The sequence below is a fragment of the Petaurus breviceps genome, unplaced genomic scaffold (genome assembly GCF_028583685.1).
Source record: "Petaurus breviceps papuanus isolate PSGF00001 unplaced genomic scaffold, PetGlider_PUasm1.0 118, whole genome shotgun sequence".
Lineage (NCBI taxonomy): Eukaryota > Metazoa > Chordata > Mammalia > Diprotodontia > Petauridae > Petaurus > Petaurus breviceps.
Window position 1 is genome coordinate 20854025 of NW_027185616.1, and position 22855 is coordinate 20876879.

Sequence of the window (22855 nt, forward strand, 5' to 3'; positions counted from 1 at the left end):
GGGGGGGAATGGAAGAAGCCTAATGGTCATTTGAGGTCTTTTTCAGCTCTAAATCTATGATTATATGATTCTGTGAGGGCCCTAGTAAGAATGGTCATGACAGGGTGGTTAGGTGTCACAGTGTGGAGTCAAAAGGACCTGAATTCAAATCCAACCTCAGACATTTGACACTAGCTGTGTGACTTTGGGCAAATCATTTAACCCCAATTGCCCTGCATTCCCCCTTCCAAAAAGTATATATGTGTGTGTGTATGTATGTGTATGTATATATATGTGTGTATATGTATGTGTATGCATATATAGGTATGTGTATGTATATATATGTATGTGTATATATATGTGTATGTGTATGTATATATATATAAATAAAAGAATGGTCATGATTATAAAGATCCTAACAGATTTCATCCTGTTAAGGTTTCAGGTAAGTAAACTAAAGTAAGTAAACCCTTTTAAAAAATAACCTTTTCTAGTCAGGACTACTAAGCACCTGAAAAGATGCAATTTATTTCCCAACTAGAGGAACATTTACTGGAAAAGAAACAGATTTCTTTTTTTCAGGGAGTCAAGGAACTAGGCCACCGGAGTTAATTTTCCTGTGCAAACTCCTATGGAGAACATGGTTTATTCACTGCAGAATGCAAACTTAAAAATAATAATATTTTTCATCACCAACAGCCCCCAAATAACATTTCCTTATTTGTCATAGAGCTGTGACATGGATAAGATGGCCTCCTCTGAAAGGTAGAATCAGAGACATGATCAGTGCCACTAAGTATTTGAAAATGGCCTATGACTTCACTATCACAGTGCCCAATGCATGGTGACACAGTTCAATTAAACAAACATTTATTAAGCACCTGGTCTCTCTGGGGTGTGTGTCCAAAGACAAAAAAAATTATGAGTTATAGGCAATTGCGTCAAAGGTTTTATCATAAGCCTGACACCTCTCTCGCCAGCACCAATTTAAAGGTAGAAAACATAGCAAATAAGAGAAAGGGGTGTCATTCCTCCTGGTCTTCTTTTTCTTCTCCTCCCCTAAACCCAGGTTGCCCAGATCCCTTTAGAAGAGAGACATGATTCCCTCAAAGGAGCTGGGAATCAGTCACCTATGCTAATCTTTCCATTGAGATAGAGAACCACCCAACAGGACTCAGTATTTTTCCTTCTGTACAACTTATAGTCTTACAGAGCTCTCTATAATGATGGTATCAAACTCAAATAGAAATAGGGGCCATTCAATCTTCCATAAGGATTCTGGTGAGCTACATGTTGACTCAGAAAACTACATATTCACATTATCTGTGTTCTATTGTATTTTTATTTTGTTTAACGTCTCTCAATAAAAATCTTCCATTTCTGGGTGTGTATGGTCCCTCTGTCATAGGGCACGAGAGGTCAGGGTCATAGTCATAACGTTTATGAAGCAGGACTCAAACCTAGATCTTCTCGACTCTGAGGCCAGCTTTTTATCCACTAAGCCACATTGTTTCAATACAAACTTCCTAAAAAGTATGGAGAGTTTGGGATTTCATCTGGAAGTAGGAAATATACATCTTCACGGAGGGAAAGGAAACCAGTTGCCAATAAGGAGAGGTAGCATGTGTACCGGTGAGAGCATCTGGACTAAGTCCCAGGTGATTCCTGACTTTGTTAGCACCATTCCGAGATTTGTCACTGACTACCTCTGTGAACCCTTGGGCAAGTTACTCAGCTCAAAGGGTCTAAGTTTTCTCATTTATAAAATGAAGGGCCTACAGAACCTTGGTGACTTTTTTTTTAAGACCTTTACTTATCTGAAATTCTGCGACTGTACGGAAATAAATCAGGGGGGTGCTGGAACCAGCTTAAATGAACTCTTAAAAGCTGATTGTTAAATTTTCATTGTGAGCATTTACATCGCAGAAATCAACAAATGCTACAGATCAGGGCTAGATTTATTGTTGATTATGTAGACTTAAAGAAGGGGTGGAGAAAATGTTAATAATACAAGTTAAATTTAAAAGTGTGACATGTGTACTTTTTTGTGTGTGTGCATGGGAGAGTAGCTGTTAAACTTGACTGAATTCTCCTTCCCTTCATCTCAGCTCAACATCACAGGAAGAGGAGAGAAATCCTTTGCCCAGCTACACCACCAGCCCCCCAGAATCAAGGGAAATAAGTCCTTACATCCTCAGATTCAAAAACATGGCAGATCATTTTGTACTGCCTCTTCCCGTCCTGGGATGGATGAGAGGCTTCCACATTATCTTGGGAATTGGAACGGGGCATTCGCCTGCGGGCCATCAGCACGACAATATTCCCGATGTCTGCAATGTAGGAAATGGTTCTCAGAGGGTGATCCATCATTGTTTCCTAGAAGGGTAGTGGGGAGAGAAGAGAAATGCTATGGTCAGGGACCCGACATGCAGGATACATAGGTGATGTGTAACCACACCTATCTCAGATGTGTGCTTTTCTCACAGCTTACTCGTGAGGGTTTGTGAATAACAGCTTTAAAATAACACTCAGCGCAGGGAGAGCTGTGTCGAACATGAAGACCTAGCTTCCCAGTTTATGTACAAGCTATCCTTGCCTTCTCAATACTCCCTCAGCTACTCCCTGAGAGTGGGGAACCAATTTATGGAAGGTGAAAAGAAAAAGGAGCTTAATTCACTTTTACAACCAGTGTAATATTTGTGGGAGATGTAAAACAGCTGTGGGGGATTGCTATACTTTAAAATAACAAAAAAGCTTCTTATCAGGCTGTCCTAACTGAATTTATGGATTTGGATTTAGATATTTTAAGTCAAGGGGTTCTTAAATTTTTCTGTATCATGAGCCTCCCTTTGAACAGCTATATTATTCTCAGAATAATGTTCTTAACTGCATAAAATACACAAAGGATTACAAAGAAAACCAATGACATTGAAATATTGTAATCCAAAAAATTTTTAAGTTACTTTAAACTTTCAAATAAATATCTGACATATTTTCCATGTTTTTTACATTTCCTCAGCTCTTAAAAAAGGCCCACACAATTTCCCAGTATGATATTTAACTCCAGTAGAATGGAGAGTTTCCATCTAGGATGCTGGCAAGAAACCCACACCAAGAGTGGGCTAAGTTTTGTAAGTTTTTATCCTTTCAAGTCTCCAGTGCAGCAAAGGCTATCACCTATCTATACCTGTGTATCTGCATTCAAGACTTTTATTCTCTGGGTAGAGATGAAGAGATCCACTTCTGTCATGGGCTGAGATTCTCCTTCAGGAGCCTGAAAGAAGCACCATGAGGCTTATTAGCTTCCCCTTGCAACCATGAATCCTTAAGAAATAGGTTAGGTCACAAACAGGGGAACCGAGACACAGTCACCAGAACAGCAATGCGGAAAATATATTAGAGCTTGCAAAAAGCTGAAGGGAGGACAGAGGTATGGAAGCTGGGGCTGTAGGCATGAAAGTGAGTTAGAATCATTGTATTACATGATTTTGCTTTTAAAGTTAACTCCCTTTGTTCTTCCCCCAATGGAACAGTGTAATCCACTGTAGCTGGAATGAGTTGTTAAGCATTCTAGAGAAAAAAGAAATGATTCCAACCCTCATTTGAATGAGAAGGGCACTTTCAGCCAGGGTATCTTGATACCAACAGCCCAGGGGGACTTGGGGTTGGTCCCAAGCCTGGGCTGCTGGGGAAAATGTTGACAGGAGGTGAAAATCAAGATGTTTCAATGCAGTTCTGGTAAGAAGGTCTTCAGGATCACACAACGGCAACAAAAATCATTCTAGCAACAATCCATTCCATTAGTTAAACAATTTATAAAGATACAGACCAAAATGCCTGTGCTGTTGAGATTAGGTAAATAGTTCATAGGCACCTAGAAGCTTCATACACAGAACTCCTCAGTTAGGATTATCTCTGGGTTTAATTGTGAATGTTGTGTCTATGTGTGGGTATCTATGGGTACTGCCAATTTTTTTTTTTGCATCCAGCAATTTGACATATCCACAAATCAGAGGAAACTCTCATATGCTGAAATGTGAAGGGAAATTTTTTTTAAAGTTAAGCTATTGAATAGAATCAAGTCCCTTTCATATCAATCCTGTTTAATGGGTAGAAAACACGGGGCTACTACTGCCTGACCCAACAAGTATTTCCAATCTTTGCCCTGTCATTCATTCTTGGCTCTGACATGAAATGGCAAATGACAAGCAACTGAAAATGGCCAGTTTAATGGCAATTGATTTTTTTTTTGGTAGAAATGCTGGTTTTATATGGAGACTCAAAAGTAAATCTGAACAGAAACTTGCTGGATGCAGAAAATGAAAACAAAAACAAAAAAACACAAAAGAGGAAAAGCAAAATTAAATAAATGAAAAGAACAGGCATAACAGCAAGCTGATGGATTTGTAGTACTGCACCTTCTTCCTGCTTTTGGCTAATTTCTGGGCCATCTGCTTAGCATGGAATAAACAGAGATAGGAGAATGGTTAGAGAAGGATTTGCAGAGACTCAAAGTCAAAGAGGGGAGGGGGATTTACAAACTGACACCAAGGGCTTGGCCTACCTACTTGGATATGGGGGAGAGAGATGACCTTGAAACGTTTCACTCTGAGGAGAAATCAGTTTTCTAAGGTTGGATTCAGTAGCAAACACTGAAGTAACTGCTGGGGTCCTTCCTCTCGTTATTAGCCATTAAGTATATCTAGGGCTAGTTAAGACTTTTTCTTCCTTGCAAGAAAAATGTCACTAAGGATACCTCCTGATAGTTTATAACTTTGTATATATCAGCCCTGCACAAATGATCATCAAATTAACGAAAAATCTTAAGACAATGCTGCCTCAAAGTGATGGCACTGCCATCTTGGTTTGGTACTCACCTGGTAAGAGAGCTCATTTTAGTTCCAGCAGGAAATCTCTGCTTCATTAATTAATTAATGATTTGCTGGGCTGCCTTATTGTGGAGAAACAGGATGAGTCAGGATCAAATACCACTTCCTAGGCACTGGAAGGCCTGAAAAACTAGCAGACCCCATATCCTGTACTCACTGAACAATTTTCATGGTCGCTTTTAAGTTCATGATAAATGTTTTGCTCTGAAAAAGTCTAAAGGCAGCAGCTGCAAGGTTACCCCCCTCCCCAAATGCTATTTAATTATGGTGTAATCATTTTAGCATCTAATGAGTAATTTTCCTCTGGATGTGCACCACATTACAACTTAGTGACCTTAAGAAAATTGCCAGGGAAAAGTCTCACCCTGTGTCTGCTGAGATTCACACATTAAATGACTGTTCCTGGAATTTTGGAGGGAGCTTTCATCTTTTTAACCCTGCAATGGCTGTGATAATCCAGGACTGATCACTGAATGTCCTACCCAACAAATCATCAATATCCTTTGAAATAAAAACCTATTTGATGCCCCGAAGAAGCAGATGCTGGCAAGGTCCCATGAAGTAAGATATGCCAATCATAGCAGGAATGTCCAAAAAAATGGGGGGGGGGATTCCCCTCAGAACAGGTCAGAAGGGAAGAGGATCCAATGTAGAAATGACTTGAGCAAAAGGTGCTTTCAAATAATTTATAAAGTTTATTTCGTTTTAGGCAGTTGTAATAATACCAGCTTAGGGCTAAAACCCTAGTAAACTGGAACAAACATATCTGTGATTTGGATAATGTTGAAAAAGAGAAGTTGGCCTGAAGCCTGAATTATAAACTGGACTAAAGGAAAGTGGTCCATAGAAAGCATAATGAGAACATGCATTTTAAAGCAAGAAAAAGCAGCATCCATTTAAATCCTCATGTTTTATGTGATTAATTAGGGCTTATTACCCAGCTGACTCTGGAATCACCTAAGTAAAATGGAAAATTACATATTTAACCACAGCCATACTGACAGCTTCCATTCTGCAAATAAACAGACTCTTGAGGGAAACTGTTTTTTGTTTTAAAATTAAGCCCCAGCTTAAGGATGGAAAATGTCTTTTGAATAAATGATGAAAGGCAGGTATATCGAAAGTATTTGAGTGACTAACCATGCAACTGTCAAAAGGATGTGTTCTAAAACGTGTAGACCAAAGAAAACCAAGATAAAATGCATGATCTTGGACCAGGGCACGCTGATTTCTGCTTCACAATATTTGAAAGAATGAATAAATATCCACTGAGTTGAAAAATGGCACACTCTGGGGGGAAGCTCACTTGGGATCAAGGGGAAACATGACTACCCCTCATCACTTCACAACTAACACAGGCTGTTGGTTCTCTCCCCCCCCCCCCCAAAAAAAAAAAAAAGAGGCCAAGGATTCCTCCTGGAAGCATCTGGGGGATTTTCAAAGAAAATAATCACTTCTTGAACCAAGCAAAAAGGAATACCTGTGGCAAAAAAGGCCAATAACATCCAGAAATCCTGCCCCTGGGGGGTGGTAAGTTTTTTCTCATTCCCATGCAGCTAAGATACTGCTCATTAATTTCTCTAAAATGGCTATATTGGGGGGGAAAACTGAGCTTCATTGACTGATTCCTTTTTTTCCTTTTCCATTGATTAGATCAAATGATGCAGGGGCAAGTTCATTGGACTGAGTCAGGAAACCTTGAAGCCTGGCTCTACCTCATCATGCCAAGCTGTGTGACTTTGGGCACTTACTACACTAAATTTTATTTAAATTGTCTCAGTCTCAGTTTCCTCATCTAGAAAATGAGGGAAATGATATTTACTCTGCCTACTTTTAAGGCAAGCACTTTGCAAACCTTAAAGTGCTGTATTAAATAAGCTGTCTGAAGAAATAATACTATATGATGGTATTTCATTTCATTGGTATAGGGTGAGGAAACTCCTTGCCAATTTAGTCAGAACTTAAAAGACAGCTGAATAGTATAGTGGATAGAGTAATGAACATTGAAGTCCTGAGTTTTTCCAGCCTCAAACACTTCCTAGCTATGTGATCCAGGGCAAGTCACTTAACTAACATCCCTCTCAGTTTTCTCTACTGCAAAATGAGAACAGTATCAGCACTTGCTTCCCTTACCTTGCTACTTATAAAATACTGAGATAAAAATATCTGTACAACACTTAGCATGGTGCCTGCTACACAGGGCACTTAGTAAATACTTGTTTCTTTCCTTCTCTGAAACTTATGTTCTTAAAGTTTCCTAGAGTACTGAGTGCCCTGATCAGTCTTTTTGGCTTTGAGGTTGACCCTCTATCCATTATACCATGCTACATCTCAGTGTTAGTATATTGTATAATAATAATATTTTATGATGTTGAAAATTATTAACAGTCCTCAGACTTCTATTTATTAATGGATTTGTAAAAAATAATTTTCTCAGTAACAATAACAAATACACAACCGGTAATTTTGGTTCTGCTAGGGAGTTGCTAATTTAGTATAGTCAGTGCCACATGAGTGTAATGGCAATAATAGTAATAAATAAGGATGAAAGTCTGTTTCAAGGTCAAAAATCTTCAATGGGATATAGTGTGTGTTTGGTCTAGCTGACGGACCACGGATATCCAGGTCACAGCAAAGCAGCTCCTGCATCACACACCGTTTAACCAGGTGATTGTAATCAGCTGCAGGATAAACCGCCGCTGCATGGGAGGGGAGGGGAGTGGTGTGTTGGTCAGAAGGGCGAGAAAACAAAGAAGGTAAAATGTCCTTCGGTTTCATTTTTCTTTTTCAGAGATTATCATCAGCTCAGCCATTTATTAAGGACACTGATGAATGGATTTTTTTTTAAATCCATACAGCCTTTCTCTCCTTACATCTTACTTAAGATAAGTGCTGCCCTTTAAGACCTAAGGCACAAATGCTCAAATGTTTCCTGTTGATGCTTCTAGTCAAGCATTGCAAATGGTACTTAACTACTCATTACTGAAATGTCAGGCAGGTATTGAGAAGTATGGTACGTTCCTTTGACATCTGTGCCTTTGAGGTGTATCTATCTATGGAAGGCAGGCATTCCTCTGGATACAAAGCAATGCAATCCAACTTGGGTTTCTAAACTTATGTTCTTAAGCCCCAAACGTATGTATTTCCATGTGCTGATAATCTCTCTGATTCCAACAATCTACCTGTGAACATTCAATTATAAAGTATGAATTTTTGGACACATTAGTTCTTCAAGTCTGAAAAACTGGAGGCTGGGTGTAAGTTCTTTTAATCTAAAAAAAAAAGAATTTAAATGGATGTAAAAAGAATGAGGTAGAAAATATTTAATGGAAGGTAATGCTTTTATATAAGCACTTTCTAAAATGATATTTCTAAGTCATTAATGAAATAAATTCACCATTCTACAACAAATTAATTAGCTACAGAAAATTGCTCTAAGCAAAAGCAGCTAGGTCCTAATGTGTGAATTCTCTGAAGTGGCTGCATCATTCAAATTCACACAGGGTATTTCCATTAGGGTGGAATTAATGACCACATTTTACATAATTGTTGCTTTGGATAGTGTGGGCAGGAATACAGTGACCACTTGGGGAGGTGGGGTTCATGTTTTGCACAAATCAAGACCTAGCTGCATTCCCTCCCATACTCTCCCCTCCAAATCTGAATCCTAGATAGAACGAAAATATAAAGAAAATATCTTTATAACCAGATGTTCTTCAATGTTGTGTTTCTGGCTGACAGGGTTTTCTACTTCATGTTCATGTGGCCCATGAAACTTTGGGATGTCAATCCTGTGAAAATGCAAAGTAAGTTTTCTGATCACGTGTTTGGTAGCTGACTGTATTTTAAAAAAGAAAAAGGAATAACGTCCTATTGAAGACCACTGAGGAAACAGGACTAAAAAAGCCCCATATTGTGCTTGAGATCTATCTTCTGATAGCATCACAGTCCAATATTTGAAAGATTGAAGTTGGATTTAATGTGTGTTTTCCTAGATAAAAGCTGGAAGGTGTTTTATTTCCAACATTTCAACACTTGGGATCGCTGAAGACCATAGGAACATGCTAACCTAAGGGCAGTGCTAAGTGATGCCTTCTGAGTCTTGGTACAGTGAAAAGAGGGCTGGATTGGCAGCTGGAGGACTTAGGTTCCAATCTCAGCTCGGCTACTTAGTACCTGGACAACCCTAGGCAAATAACTTCTGTTGGCTTCAAGTTCCTCAGCTATACAATGGAGATAATAGTGCCTACCTTGCATGGCTGTTACGAGGATCAAATTGAGAAAATCTGTAAAGTGCCCGGCACACAGTAGGTTCTAAATGACTGCTTATTCCTTTGTCCTCCCCCTTTCCCTACGTTGGATGCCCTGGGTCTCATTTTCTACATAAAATGAGGGCTATGGAGTTGATGAGCCCCGGAAAGAGAGCTAATAATGCTAAAATCATCACGGGTAATCAGACCTGAACAATACCAGTTGTACTCTTTTAAAGTGAACTATTGCTTATGAAGTCCTTTGATGGGAATAGCCATCTTCCTTACTTAACAGCTCTCTGGCCTGTTAATGGTCCCATCCGGGGAATCTCCATTCAAGGATGCTTCTCCACTAAGACGAAGCTCGTAGGACATTCTATGCCTTCTTCCTTGTCTCCTCTTCCAGAACATAAGTTCTGTGGGAACAGGAACCTGTTCTAACTTCTCGGTAGGGTGCCTTGCACACTAAATAATCTAGGGACATTGGTTCCATTAATGGATTGAGCACTACCTCTAACTCTTGGGCTACTGCCTTCTGCCTCTTCATCCTTCTCCTTCCAGAGTTATCATGAAAGCACCATGGTGGACCTAGGAATGTGTCTGAGGAAGAGAGAGCTGAGGAGTAGGAGGTGGGCAGCCAAGTTTCCTGAGTGGTACTTGAGTGACCTACAAATGCACCTCCAGGAAGAGAAAGCTTCAATTGACCTATTCTTCTTTGAAAGATTCAGGCCTAATGCTTGATTAAGATCAGAGCTTAAACTCTTAGTAGTTACAAAGGCAGAACTCTCAGGGATGCCTTCCTTAGTGAATTCAGTGCTCTCGCTAAATATCTGGGACTATCTATGAGGTATATCTTAAGGCTTAAATGAAAACAAATTTCATAATAAGTAAATTTGAGGAATCAAACCTACTCTGTGTAAATCACTTTGCAACTCAGTACCTGAGTCTGATACCATTCTGTATAACCAGAATGCCTAAGAAATCAATGAAAATTAAATCTTTGAGCACTGGTTACAATATGCTCTCAATCCATTTCTCTTTCAGATTCTTCCAGGTTCAGTATTGAGGACATGATCTAAGGGGCTGTGGGGTCATAACTGGGTCAGACCCTTGATTTTCATTAGAAGAGCTACTTATGTTATTGAATATAAACTCCCCAAGGAAGAGATGGACTTTCACTGTTATGTTATCTGTTATCTGTAATCCACAGATGTTCAGCCACTCTGGCAGTTTTAAATCCCCCCTACAAACAATACACCATAGCCCCTTACCTTGATTCTGCTTACAGCTTCCTGTGCCTGCATCATTCGAACATTCTTGGAGGGAGTTTTGTCAGAAAGCAGCTGGGTGGAGCCAAGGTAATTGGCTGCAAAAATGATGCCATCAATCAAGTCTTCGGGATCACAGGGTCCTGGAACTATAATACAGAAAACCACAGCTGTGAGCAAAGCCACATTCTGCTGGAGACAGGCAGAACACAGACCACTCAACTCTCCGTTCCTTCTCACTATCAACTGACACATTCAGACAAGCACATCTAGGCTTCCCACTCAGCCTGCCTATCCAACCGTGTATTCTGACAAATTTGTGAAAAGGTAATCTATTCTTTTTCTTTGTCCTCACTAATGGGTTATTTTCAAACAAAAGTGAAGACATTTTTTTCCTTTATAGCAACTTCCCTTCTCCCTTACAATTTATGTAAAGAAGTGATATGAAAAGCTTTTAGATGAAAGACATAAAGCACGGTGATTATGCTTGCTGAGTGAATGCAGAACATCATTCCCTATTCTGTGCCACATCCTTACACAACTGTCTTTATAGTTTGGGCGATCAATTATCCCCAAAAAGGGCATGTTAGTTCCAAAGGTAACAGTACCTTCTCAATGGCAGGCTGCCCTTGATTCTATGGGTTAATTTCACCCTGCTCACCATGATAGTTCTACAAACCAACATTTCCAAATAACTCCAGACTAAGTTCTGATCTATAATATACTTAGTGGGCTATTGGCATTACATTTTTTATAGGTGTACAGGCTCTTAAAGACTGCAGATTCTATTAACCATGATTTACAATTAAGCTCTATTTTAAATTAAAATTTATTTGGTAGAACTCCTTTTTAATACTTCCCTTTTAGATTAAAAAAATTAAGTGTCTTCTCTTCCTAAGGTGTTTATATCTTGCCCCACATAAATCAGAGAATATTAGAGCTAGGATATCTAGAAGGAACCTAGAAGGATCCAATCTCTGCATTTTATAGATGAGGAAACTGAGGCCCAAGTAACTTGCCTATGGTCACACAGTTAATTAGTGGCAAAGCCGTGAATACAACACCTAAGCAGGCCTCCAATTTTTTCCCCCAACTACATGATGAACCAATCTTTTTCTGAGTATTAAGACAGCTCAGTCCTGCTGCACTAAATAATCATATAATCACAGACTCTGTAAAGGCAAAAAGGATCTTAACAGTTAACTAGTTCTGGGTCCCCTCTGAAGCACAAATCCCTCTCTTCAACATCCTTGATGACTCCTGCATTTTGCAAGTATGACAAGCCTCTTGGCTTGATTCCTATTTTACTGCAATAATCACCTCAAATCCTGTCTTCTGGAGGAGGCCTTTCCCTATGTATGCTCCTCCCCAAGCAGGTTCCCTCCCTCTTAAATGACCTTCCACTTACAGTGTATATATTTTATATGTATATCTATTTATCTATGTCTCCCTCATCAGAACATGAGAACCTTGAGAGCAAGGGCTGTGTTTTTAACTTTGCTTTGTATTCCCAGTGCTTAGCAAGGGCTGGTACACAGTAAGTGAATGAGAAATGCTTACTGACTGCCTGACCTACCCAGGGTCACAGAGATAAGTGTGTGAGGTAGGATGGGAACCCAGTCCTTCCTTGTCTTGTATACCTCCGTGTAACTCCTGCAGACCAGTCTTAGTTCTGCTTGTGGAAGGGCCATGGAGAAAACCTTTCAAATCCCTGAATTCTATTTCCTTGTGACAGCCTTTCAAATAATTAAAGACAAGGGATATTATTGGAAAAGACATTCTCTTCTCCCAGACATATATCCCTAGTTCCTCCAACTGAATTTCAATTTAGCAGGCAAAGCAAATGGACTTTGTTTTGCCTACCACAGCAACCAGCACATAGTAGGTGGTTAATAAAAGTTGGTTGATTTAAGTTGGATGCTACTCATGGTCCATCTGCTAAGTCTTTGACTGTCTGAAGTTGATCATTTCTCCTCTTGCAGAGTAATTCTCCAATGAATTTAATTTTTACCTGTAAATGTCAAACTCATCTTGAGCTCAAACAGCTGTTCCCCATAATGAGCTGCTTACCAAGGCAGGGAGAGAAAATAATCCATTCATTTTCCTCAAACTCAAGTACAATATTTGCAGCAGAGAGTGAATTAGTCTCCCAGGAAATCTTTAACAAAGCACTAGTTACTCGCGGTGAGTAAAGCGCCAGCCCCAGAGTCAGGAGGACCCAAGTTCGGTTCTGGCCTAAGACACTTTACACCCACACACAAAAAAACTAGCCGTGTAACCTTGGGCAAGTTACTTAACCCCAACTGCCCTCCAAAAGGCAAAAAACAAAACAAAACAAAACAAAAGCACTAGCTACTAACTGAATAATGGAATTTGTTATAGGGTTTATTTGGGGTTTTTAACAAGAATGATTTCTGCAGCAAACACTATAGGAAATGTATATCCCTCTCCTCAATCACAAGAGATCCATACTCCGTGCTCCATGATGAGTTATTGGGGGTGACAAACATGTGTTTCTTTCTTTTAGCCTTTATGTATATGACAAGGATTCAAAGTAATATCCACAATACACAAGCTAAAGGCTTAAGCCATACGCCAGGGAAGCATACACCTGTCTATAATAAAAAAGGGTATTTTTGAAGCTGTGTAATATTGAAGTATAGAGACTATAACTACCCTATTGATGGAATTATTCTGCAGCTCAGATATGGGTGTTTATGACAACATGATGCTCACAGGGAGAAAAGGAAAAGGCTATAAAGAATGCAAAAAGCCAGAGGCACAAAAAGAAAACAAAAATAAATTCTGCCCATGCATATTACATGGCCATCCACAACCCAGAACTAACTATCCTTTGAAAATGTTTCCTTTACCTTTTGAAATAGTAAGTGAGGGTATGTATATGCACTTGAAAGCAATTCAAATAATACTGAAATGACTGGATAAATACCGAGCATCTGGGGGACCAACATATTGGTCTTAAATAAATAATAGGTTTGATATATACCTTCACTTCATTTAACCTTCAATGAAATTGTATGCAATCAATTCCACTGTAATGCATTCTGACAGAAAGCCCCCGATTCACCTTGGAGTTTAGTATTTACCGTAACCACACAAATTAAAAAAGCAACTTAGATACTGTAACAATCACTTTTTTTTTAAAAGGTCAGATTTAGATTTGACGTGCTCTAGCAATTTCTGTTAGCAATTTTACCTCTATGTACAATTCACTGTACTTAGTTTTATGTGGGAGTGGACAAATATACACACACACACATACACACCACAGAACAAACATACAATCATGTTACTGTTAGCTACTTGGCAACTTCTAGACACTGGGTAATAACACTGTTGTTGATATGGATTCAAGGTTTTAAAAGCACTTGAAAAGCTTACTGATTGATTCAAATGTTTGATTAGAAAAACTAAGATACTAGCATGAGATTTTATTATCTCAGACACGATTTCTCAAAATGACAGGTTACTCTTTTCTTTCTTGATTTGTTCCTGCTGTTTTTGTTTATTTTAAACTAGGATGCTAGAAATTAACTTAAAAACAAACCAAAAAACCAAACCCAACTGCTTAGGGTGTAGCTGTTATTACTCTGGGTTTTGATGGTGCAGATCAACAACTTCCTCAGTTTATACTTGTTGAATTATAAAGTTGGAAAAGACTTCAAAAGGACATCTGGTCCTTCCGAACAAATCTGAGCCTTCTCCGGGAAACTGGAGTATATTTTCTCTTTATAATAGAGTGGTCTCTCTATATAGCTCACCTGAGTTTTAAATGACCAACCTAGACATACTGGTAAATCATTCCTTGCAGCTACTCTAAGTCCCTCCATTTCCATTTGTTACATTCTGGGTGGAGATGTTTTAAAACTGATGTCCACTGGAATGGGAATCAGGAGACCTGAGTTCTAGTCACAATTCTCTCACTAGTTGTGTGGCCTTGGGTACAACACTCTACTTTATGCCTCAGTTTCCTCAAATACAAAACGAAAGGATTAATCAATTCTACATAAACCAAGACAAGGATATTTCCAGCTTTAAAGCGCTATGATTTTGTCATTCTAAATTGTTGGTGACTGCTAATACCTTGTGACCTTCCTTCCTCCCCAGTGATATATCCTTTAAAAGTACAGCATTATATACCACTTAATTCTAAAAAATTTATAAATCACTCAGTGCTTGATTTATTTTTTCTCACATCTTACCTTCAACGTACGTTGGGAATGAAGCCAAGCTTTTTCTTGACTGTAATTAAGACAAAAAGGGTTTCAAACAGGGGAAAGCATGCTCGTATATGCATTAATAACCCATCTATGCAACATGAAAAATAAATACACCACTAAATAGCAGTTATTAACGGGGAAATTGACCATTATTGGTTAGAGAAAGTTGAAATGCATATAAATATATGTATTTATCATTAGAGGTTATCATTAAGTGCAGTCTAAGTCATTAGCATTTTAGACAACCAGGAAGTCTTAGAATCCATGTTCAGCAATCTTTTGAAGGTTCTCAGTATTTATGTTCTGTGGGTTGAAAAAAAAATTCATTTTCTGAATGTCAGGAGTGGCTCCAATCACTAGATTTGGCCAGTAGCAAAAACACAAGGTAACTTGTATTCTGAAAAATTGGAATTTCCATTTATAAATGGCTGAGTGTTGGCATGACCACAACTGCAGAAATTAATAATTTCCACAGGGAAGCAGTTGTTTAAAGACCAGATTAACCACCACCCCTCAAGATGTTTTCTGGGGTTCTTTATTCTCTTCCTTGTTCATTTACTAATTTACCTTATTTGGAAGTTATCCATTCTTTAAATCACTCCAGCATATTATCTTAAAATGAAAATAAAACAAAGGAGTAAAGAATGAACCCTTGAATTTTCCTGTACCAGGCACCACTAAATAGCTGCCCAGATGAAGACTCCTCTTAGAGGGCTTACAGGACAATGGGTACAAGGACTTGGAAAACCATCAAAACTTCCAGATCACCATTGATATGCCAAATTGTCCTCACTGCAGCAATACTTACCTTTTGGTTCTTCTTAAAAAAACAAAACAAAAAAAAAAAAAAAAACCCACAACAAAAAGGCGCAATTGTCTCAAGAATAAACCGGAATGTTGGAGAAATAGAGAATTTGTCTTTAGGGATAGGATCTAGTCCTGTGATTTCATTAGTACTGAGAACTTCCAGATAAGGGAACTCCCTCTAATAAAGGTTGTCTTGAACTTGGCCCCATCCTGGGTCCCCTCCCCCAATCAGCTCTCCTTCACAGAGGTGGGTGGGCTGCCAGGTTTAGAGAGACTTGAAGTTTCAAAATGTATACTGACCAATCACTGATTTTACCCTCTGCAAGTTTCTGCTTATGTAATACCTAACTGCTGGCCACATGGGTGTTTTTAAAAGCTGAGGCCTCATCAGCCAACATAGTGCCAATAAAGAGTTCACTTCTAAACTGTTACTTGGGTCTTGCTCATGTTTTGGGCACAACAGTTGGAACCACTACCAGAGGGTTCCATGATTTTTGGTTTTAGAGGGTTGTCCAGAATGTAGAGTGGTTAACTGATTTGCATGTGGTATGTGCCTAAAGAAATATGTCTGTTGAAATGAATGGAATCTTTAAAGTAGTATTGTTAGATTGTAAACTCTTTGAAGGCAGGGATTATCTTTTATGTCTTTCTGTAGACCCAGGGCTTAGTGTAGGGGCTGGTACCCCATAGGTGCTTAATAAATGTTTACTGATTAATTAAACTTTTAATCTTTCTATGCTTGGGACAGTACCAAATCCTAAACATTCATTACAAGATAGTCTTCTTGTAAGAGACAGAGTAGTACTCAGCATTCTGGGAATAGATGTCAAGGCTTGAATCTCTGGTCTGGGTCGTAATACTTTCTTGATTCGGGAGGGGAGGCGGAAAGGGGACAGTGCAGATGCCAAGGGTACTAGTTCCTTTTCTTGGTAGAGTCTCCTCACCTGGAACATAGGAAAAGCAGTATTTACCTCACAAGGGCAAAAGAGAGGATTAATTAGCTAACATCTGCATAGCACTTTAGATATGAAAATGTTAAATGTCATCTACACTACTCAGGACCAAGTTAATGACATATAATCTACCATAATTTAGAAAAGTAAAAGACTTTCCCGTTAATCTTGAAATGTGTAACATATGGCAACTCATTAGAGGGAACTTTTCATGGAGTGTGTTCATTGTAATGAAATGGTTCATTATACCCAATGTGGAGTCTGGATATTCCTCAAATGCCTTTCTTGTTTGAAGAAGGGTAAAACTGTGCTTCAGCCTAAGGGATCAGATGAGAAACTTGAAATGATGGCTATTGGCATCCAATGTAGCTATAGGAAGAAATGCATTAAAAGGAAACAAAAAATGGAGGGCTATAGAAAAGAGGGCCATCAAACGTCTACAAGTTTGTCCCATTGATGTGACTTGCACTTAATCAACAGAGAATAGAAGTACAACAAATATGGTATTTGACTTTGTTGAGAACACAGCAACACAGCCAACATAATTCTAATTGACTTGACAGTCAGTTAAATAGCTCCAAAGAAAAGACAGTCCTTTTTGGCAAGGCTGGAGACTTTTAAAAGCAATTTCTGCCCTTGAGCTAGGTGGCTATCTGACTGAGATGTCCATTTTGCTCAGTCGGAGTGGCTCAGCCTCTAGCTATATCCAATTACCCAAGCCAGATCTGTTTGGATATTAACTGGGTAAATGAATACTTTATTGAATACTAAATTCAAGGAGAGCCTCCTGGTTACAGACCTGAATACAAAAAGAATAATTCTACAGCTAAACAAACAAACAAAAAATCCTACCATTTTAGAAACACAGGATGGCACTGCCTTTTTCCCTATTTCTTTCTATCTAGAAGTTATCTACTAGGCCATTACTGGGGCAGCTAGGTGGTGCAGTGACTAGAGCAGGGTAGATACTTACTAGCTGTGTGACCTTGGGCAAGTCACTTCACCCATTTGCCTTAGCTTCTTCATCTGTAAAATGGGGATAATAGTAGTCCCTACCTCTGAGGGTTGTTGTGAGGTTCAAATAAGATAACTATAAATAAACTTAGCACAGTCATAATTAGCTATTATTATGATGATGACTATATTTTCTAGATTCTGACGCTGTTTCAAAACATTTTTTTTAATGAAAAAATATCTACTCTCTCCCACTTGAAATAAAAGAAAGAAAAAAGAAAAAGAAAAAGAAAAACCTTGTAAGAAATTTGTACAGTCAAACAATACAAATTCCTGAATTAGTCATGTCAAAAAACCAGTCCTGAGTCTATCACTTTTCTGTCAGGCAGTAGGTAACATGCTTCATCAATGTATGTTTCTAATGGGAAAATTATTTCCCTAAGTCTAAAGAATAGCTAATTACTGCATGCATGGGAGGTTTTTAAAATCACTTTTTAAAGATTATGAAGAAACAAGCACCAATCCTTATCGAAACTGAAAAAACTAATATTCGCTTGTACAGACATGTTATCTTAAGTTGAACATTAAGACGTCTGATTAGCACTCTGTTTTCTACTAGGTGGGCAGACTAATGGGGTCACCTAACCCTTAGTAGCCAAGTTCAAATTTAATAAAGGTAACAAACTCCTAGATGAGAGAAAGCCAAAGGCTACAGAGCAATGATCTTCCTAGGGATTTTCCTGAAGGCCGTCTGAAGATGAATGGAGTTGCTGGGAGGCCTATAAGGACACACTTATCTGCATATTTGCATCTAACCAACACTTACCACAAACTCTGGCAGCCCTTTCAAGCAATTATCAAGTTTGGATTTTATTGCTGCTGTCTGTGGGGCTGCCATTGCAGACTCTTCTCTCCATTTCTTTCTCACTCAGTCATGCGTTATAAATTAAGTGTGAGGCAGAAAATGGGAAAATTGAGCAAGGAGGCTGGTGCCATCAGACCCAATTTAAGGCCGAGTCATCCACTGGTAGGTCATAGTTTACTAAGTCCTGTTGTACAGTTATAAACCTACAAAGCACAATGGGATGTACTATATTTGAAATATGTTAGTTTAATTCTGATTCTTTTTTTTTCTTTTTGGAGGGGGGAAGGCAGGGCAATTGGGGTTAAGTGACTTGCCTAAGGTCACAAGGCTAGTAAGTGTTAAATATCTCAGGATCTGAACTCAGGTCCTCCTGACTCCAGGGCTGGTGCTCTGTTCACTGGGCCACCTAGCTGCCCAATTCTGATTGATTTTAAAAACAACATTTCTCCTGGTATGGTGTTCAGTAGGAAGTGGGTGATCTCCCTACAGATACTTGTTTTCATTTATTTTTGTATGTATGTATTCATTCATTCATTCATTTTTCTTTTTGGAGGGGGGAAGTGACTTGCCTAAGGTCACAAGGCTAGTAAGTGTTAAGTGTCTGAGGCCAGATTTGAACTCCGGTGACTCCAGGGCCAGTGCTCTGTTCACTGTGCCACCTAGCTGTCTGTTTTTTATTTTTCTTTCATTAATATAAGGAGCTCCAGGTAAGAAATTCCCTGTACCTAGACAACTTTGTTTGCATGAACCCAAAAAGCTTCAACATAGACAAAATTAATCTACCTGGCATAAAAAGGGAAGCAGATGAATGGGGGAAAAATATCTTTGTTTTTTTTTTTTTGGTTTGCTTTTTTGAGGGCAATTGGGGTTGAGTGACTTGCCCAAGGTCACATGGCTATTTTTTGTGTTAAGCGTCTGAGGCCAGATCCGAACCCAGGTCCTCCTGAGTCCAAAGCCAGATATGCCATTACTGAGTTTATAGGCCAAGAAGGACAATGTAAGAAGAAAGTTCCTAGATGCACTAAAATATTCATCGAAGGACTTCAATGATAGCAAAGAAGCGCAAACAAAGTAGATGCCACGGGGAATGTCTAAACAAATTGTGGTACGTGATTCATAATGAGATATTGTTACTGACTAAGGACTGATGGGTGGGATGAATCCAGAGGTGATCTATATTGATGGGGTGCTTGGGATCTATGTCTGTAAAACCAGTCTGCAAAATCACATTCCCCCTCACCAGCCTCAGAGCATTAACTCTGCCCCTTCCCCCTGCCAGCACTCTGCCCAGCAACAACTCATGAACTGTTTATCTCTGCTTGGAACAATGACAAGCTACCCCTAGGAATCCTTCACTAAACCTCTATAAACATTGTAGCTTAGGCAAATGTTATCTCCCCTTAGTATCATGGCCAGCTGCATCTGTGAATCCTTCAACTCACTATCTATAGGTTAACTCCTTAGCCAATTATATACATACTGAGTTTCTGTTAGCCTTGGTTCCCAACATCCATCTTGCCAAACATGACACTGATGGGTGGCAGACTAGGCTTTCTCAGTCAGCCTTGACCACTAGCTGACTTAGTGATGTTTCAGGCCTAAAACCACACCTCCAGGTGTACTTGGGCTATTTCCCAGTGAATTATGGGCAATACACCTGCATAGTAGATAATAAAAGTGCATGTCCCTTTAAGCACTGACCACTCCTTAACTCCTCCCTAGTCCCACCCTTATTCACCTAGTTAGCATACTTGACACCTGATTTACTGTCTTGGTTCCTTAAAAACTATGCCTATGTCTTTTTTAAGTTTGCAGGTTCCCTAAGAACCCTTGCTCGCTGTAAAGCGTAACAATAAACTTTTACAATCCTGGCTCCAAGTTTGCTTGGGCCTACTGAATTCCTTCCAGACTGAATAGCAGGGATTCTGGTCATTGATCTTGATCAGAGTCCCTGTATAACCTACTGCCGTTCCCCCATCAACATGAACTGATGAAGAGTGAAGCTAAGCCTAGAAAACAATACACATGACTATAACAATGTAAACAGAAAGAACTATAACACACACAAACCCAAAATGATGAAGAGCAAGCATTTGTCTCAAAAGAAGGGAAATGAGAAGACACCCCCACCCATCACTTTGTAGAGGTGAGAGCTTCACAAGTACTGCACGTATTTTTAGTCTTTTTAGACATATTGATCAGCTGTGTTGTTTTATTTTCCTTTTTTTAATCCTTAAAAATCACTATTTGTTATATGGGAGGGAAGAGAGAGGAACAATGGGGGACAGTACGGTGATACAAACAAACAAAATAAATAAAAATTATTTAAAAATAACAACAACCCCCCCCCACCCCAAGAAAATCCCTATACCAATGCAGATTCTCAGTGTTCTGCAACTTACAGTCCCAGAGAGTCGGCCTGGCAGGTAGGTGTCCCAGTGGATATGCTCCAAGCAGCTGACTTGAAGTTAGGAAGACTCATCTCCCTGAGTTCAAATCTTGCCTTAGAAGCTTACTAGTTGTGTGATGTTGGGCAAGTCACTTGACCAACCCTGTTTGCCTCAGTTCCTCATCTATAAAATGAACTGGAAGAGGAAATGGCAAACCATTCCAGAATCTTTGCCAAGAAAACCCCAAACGGGGTCACAAAGAGCTGGACACGACTGAAAACAACATGACTTTCCCCAGTGTCACAGACAGGACTTGAACCCAGATCTCTATTCACTAGGCTATGCTGCCCCTCATGAGTAACAGATTTGTTACTGAAGGTAAATAAATGTAAGTTACCCGTTCCATCTTGTTTTTAGCAAAAGAAAAAAAAAACCATGACACAATCATTCATTTTGTATTTTAAATTTTTTAAACAAATATTCTCTGTGTTAATTAGATAACTGCAATAAACTGCAATATTTAGAAGCAACTGAGTGAGCTCCCACACCGATGATATCAGAGTTCAGTATCAGGCTATTAATGGGTATAAGTGGCAATGAGTGCTCGCATTTATTTGTAAAGAGTATAAAAGAGGTCGAAGAGAAGACTGAGCTTTTCCTTTAATGAAAGGTATTTTGTTTCAGCATTACAGGAAGGTCACATGCCAATGAGATCACAGAACTGTCTGAAGGAGTCTTGGGAAAATACTGGCTGCTGACTAGCGTTGGTCAGAGGGTCTCCTGTTCTGGGAGATCCTTAAATCAATGAAAGTACAAGTCAAGGGCCTAAGCCCCAATTTTTTCTACAATGGGGTAGTTCTAGAGCCCTCTAAGGGGAAGTGAAGGCCTAAAATTCCAATGGGGAATTCCCTGTGGAGGAAACATTCTTTATCAAACCTGTACTTAGTCACAGAGAGTGGCATGTAGCCAATCATTTTATTTAAGTGACTCGCCTAGGGTCTACATGCTAATAGTAGAGGCAAGATGGCTTCTTGATTCCAACTTTTGTCCAGTAGCCATTATGACATGCTGTCTCTCTTTAGACCCTAGACACTAGATCCTTCTCTTCTTCCTCCTCCTCATCAACAGGTTTCCCTTTAAATGGAAGTAAATATATAATGAGGAAGTACCAGCTGTGGAGCACAATTTATTAATATCAGAAGGCAAGACTGTTATCAGAAAGGCAAGAGGGTTAGGTTTTTGTTTTTAGATCTATCCCCTACTCCCACCTCCACCCTAGACAACCCTCTAACTTAGACTTTAACTTTTGGAATAGCTGCCTACCAACTTGGGTGAAGGAGGTTTCCTCTCTGGGGAGTTCACAAAACTGATGAAATCACAAGAACAGAACAACAAAAAAGGCATACGTTAGAGAATACACTTAGACAATTTTTTTTTCCTACAGTGAATTAGTTTTGTAATCTGTAAGAGAAGAAGGGGGAAAGGGGCAAAAGAATCATGCAAATGAACTGGGATAGAAAGAGAGGAAGCAGTGGTATTGACAATGGCTACACTCTACCTCTTTGTTATTGGAGGATTCTGCCAGGTCATCTTGCTGATGCTGTCTGCTCGACGATTCAGCACCCCGGGGAGAGGAAGAATCAGGAGATGGAGACTGGACATGGTAAGGAAACAAAATGAGGAAAACCTCAGTGACTCGGTGAACCTCTTGGTTTTGGGAAGGAGTAGAGAGCTCTAAGAAAGGCAGAACATAACTATGCAAACATTTAAAAGCTTTTTTATAGTGAACATTTCTCTAAGTTAGCACGGCAGACAGAGCTGGCCTTAGAGTCAGGAAAAATGAAATTCAAATCTAGCCAGTTAGGGGCAGCTAGGTGGCACAGTGAATAGAGCGCTGGCCCTGGAGTTCAATTCTAGCTTCAGCCACTTAACACATACTAGTTGTGTGACCTTGGGCAAGTCACTTAACCCCAATTGCCTTGCCCTTCCCTCTCCAAAAAAAAAAATCTAGCTGGTGAAAGCCCTACTTCCAACACATACAACTTTTGTCTGTGATCAGAGGCAAGTCACCCAATTTCTCTATGTCTCCTGGAAACTTCTACTATACTATTCGAAAGGAGTCATGATGAAAAATGCCATCTACCTCCATATAGAGAACTGATGAACTCTGAGTACAAATTAAAGCACCTTTTTTCTTTTCTTCTCTTTCTCTCTTCCTTCCTTCCTTCCTTCCTTCCTTCCTTCCTTCCTTCCTTCCTT

The 22855-nt window shown here is 39.3% G+C and overlaps 1 protein-coding gene across 2 annotated transcripts in view; it reads right to left on the minus strand.

Annotated features, from left to right (window-relative positions):
* Window positions 1–22855, minus strand: part of APBA1 (amyloid beta precursor protein binding family A member 1) — a 289420-nt gene that overhangs the window by 34019 nt on the left and 232546 nt on the right. Inside the window, exons 5-10 of one of the 2 annotated variants that reach the window (XM_069086983.1) lie at window positions 22155–22250; window positions 14610–14649; window positions 10390–10535; window positions 4398–4430; window positions 3167–3253; window positions 2170–2355 (exon numbers count right to left, since the gene is read on the minus strand). In XM_069086983.1, the coding sequence (XP_068943084.1) occupies window positions 2170–2355; window positions 3167–3253; window positions 4398–4430; window positions 10390–10535; window positions 14610–14649; window positions 22155–22250 (588 nt within the window). The remainder of the gene's footprint in view (window positions 1–2169; window positions 2356–3166; window positions 3254–4397; window positions 4431–10389; window positions 10536–14609; window positions 14650–22154; window positions 22251–22855) is intronic. The other variant, XM_069086984.1, reaches the window with a different exon arrangement.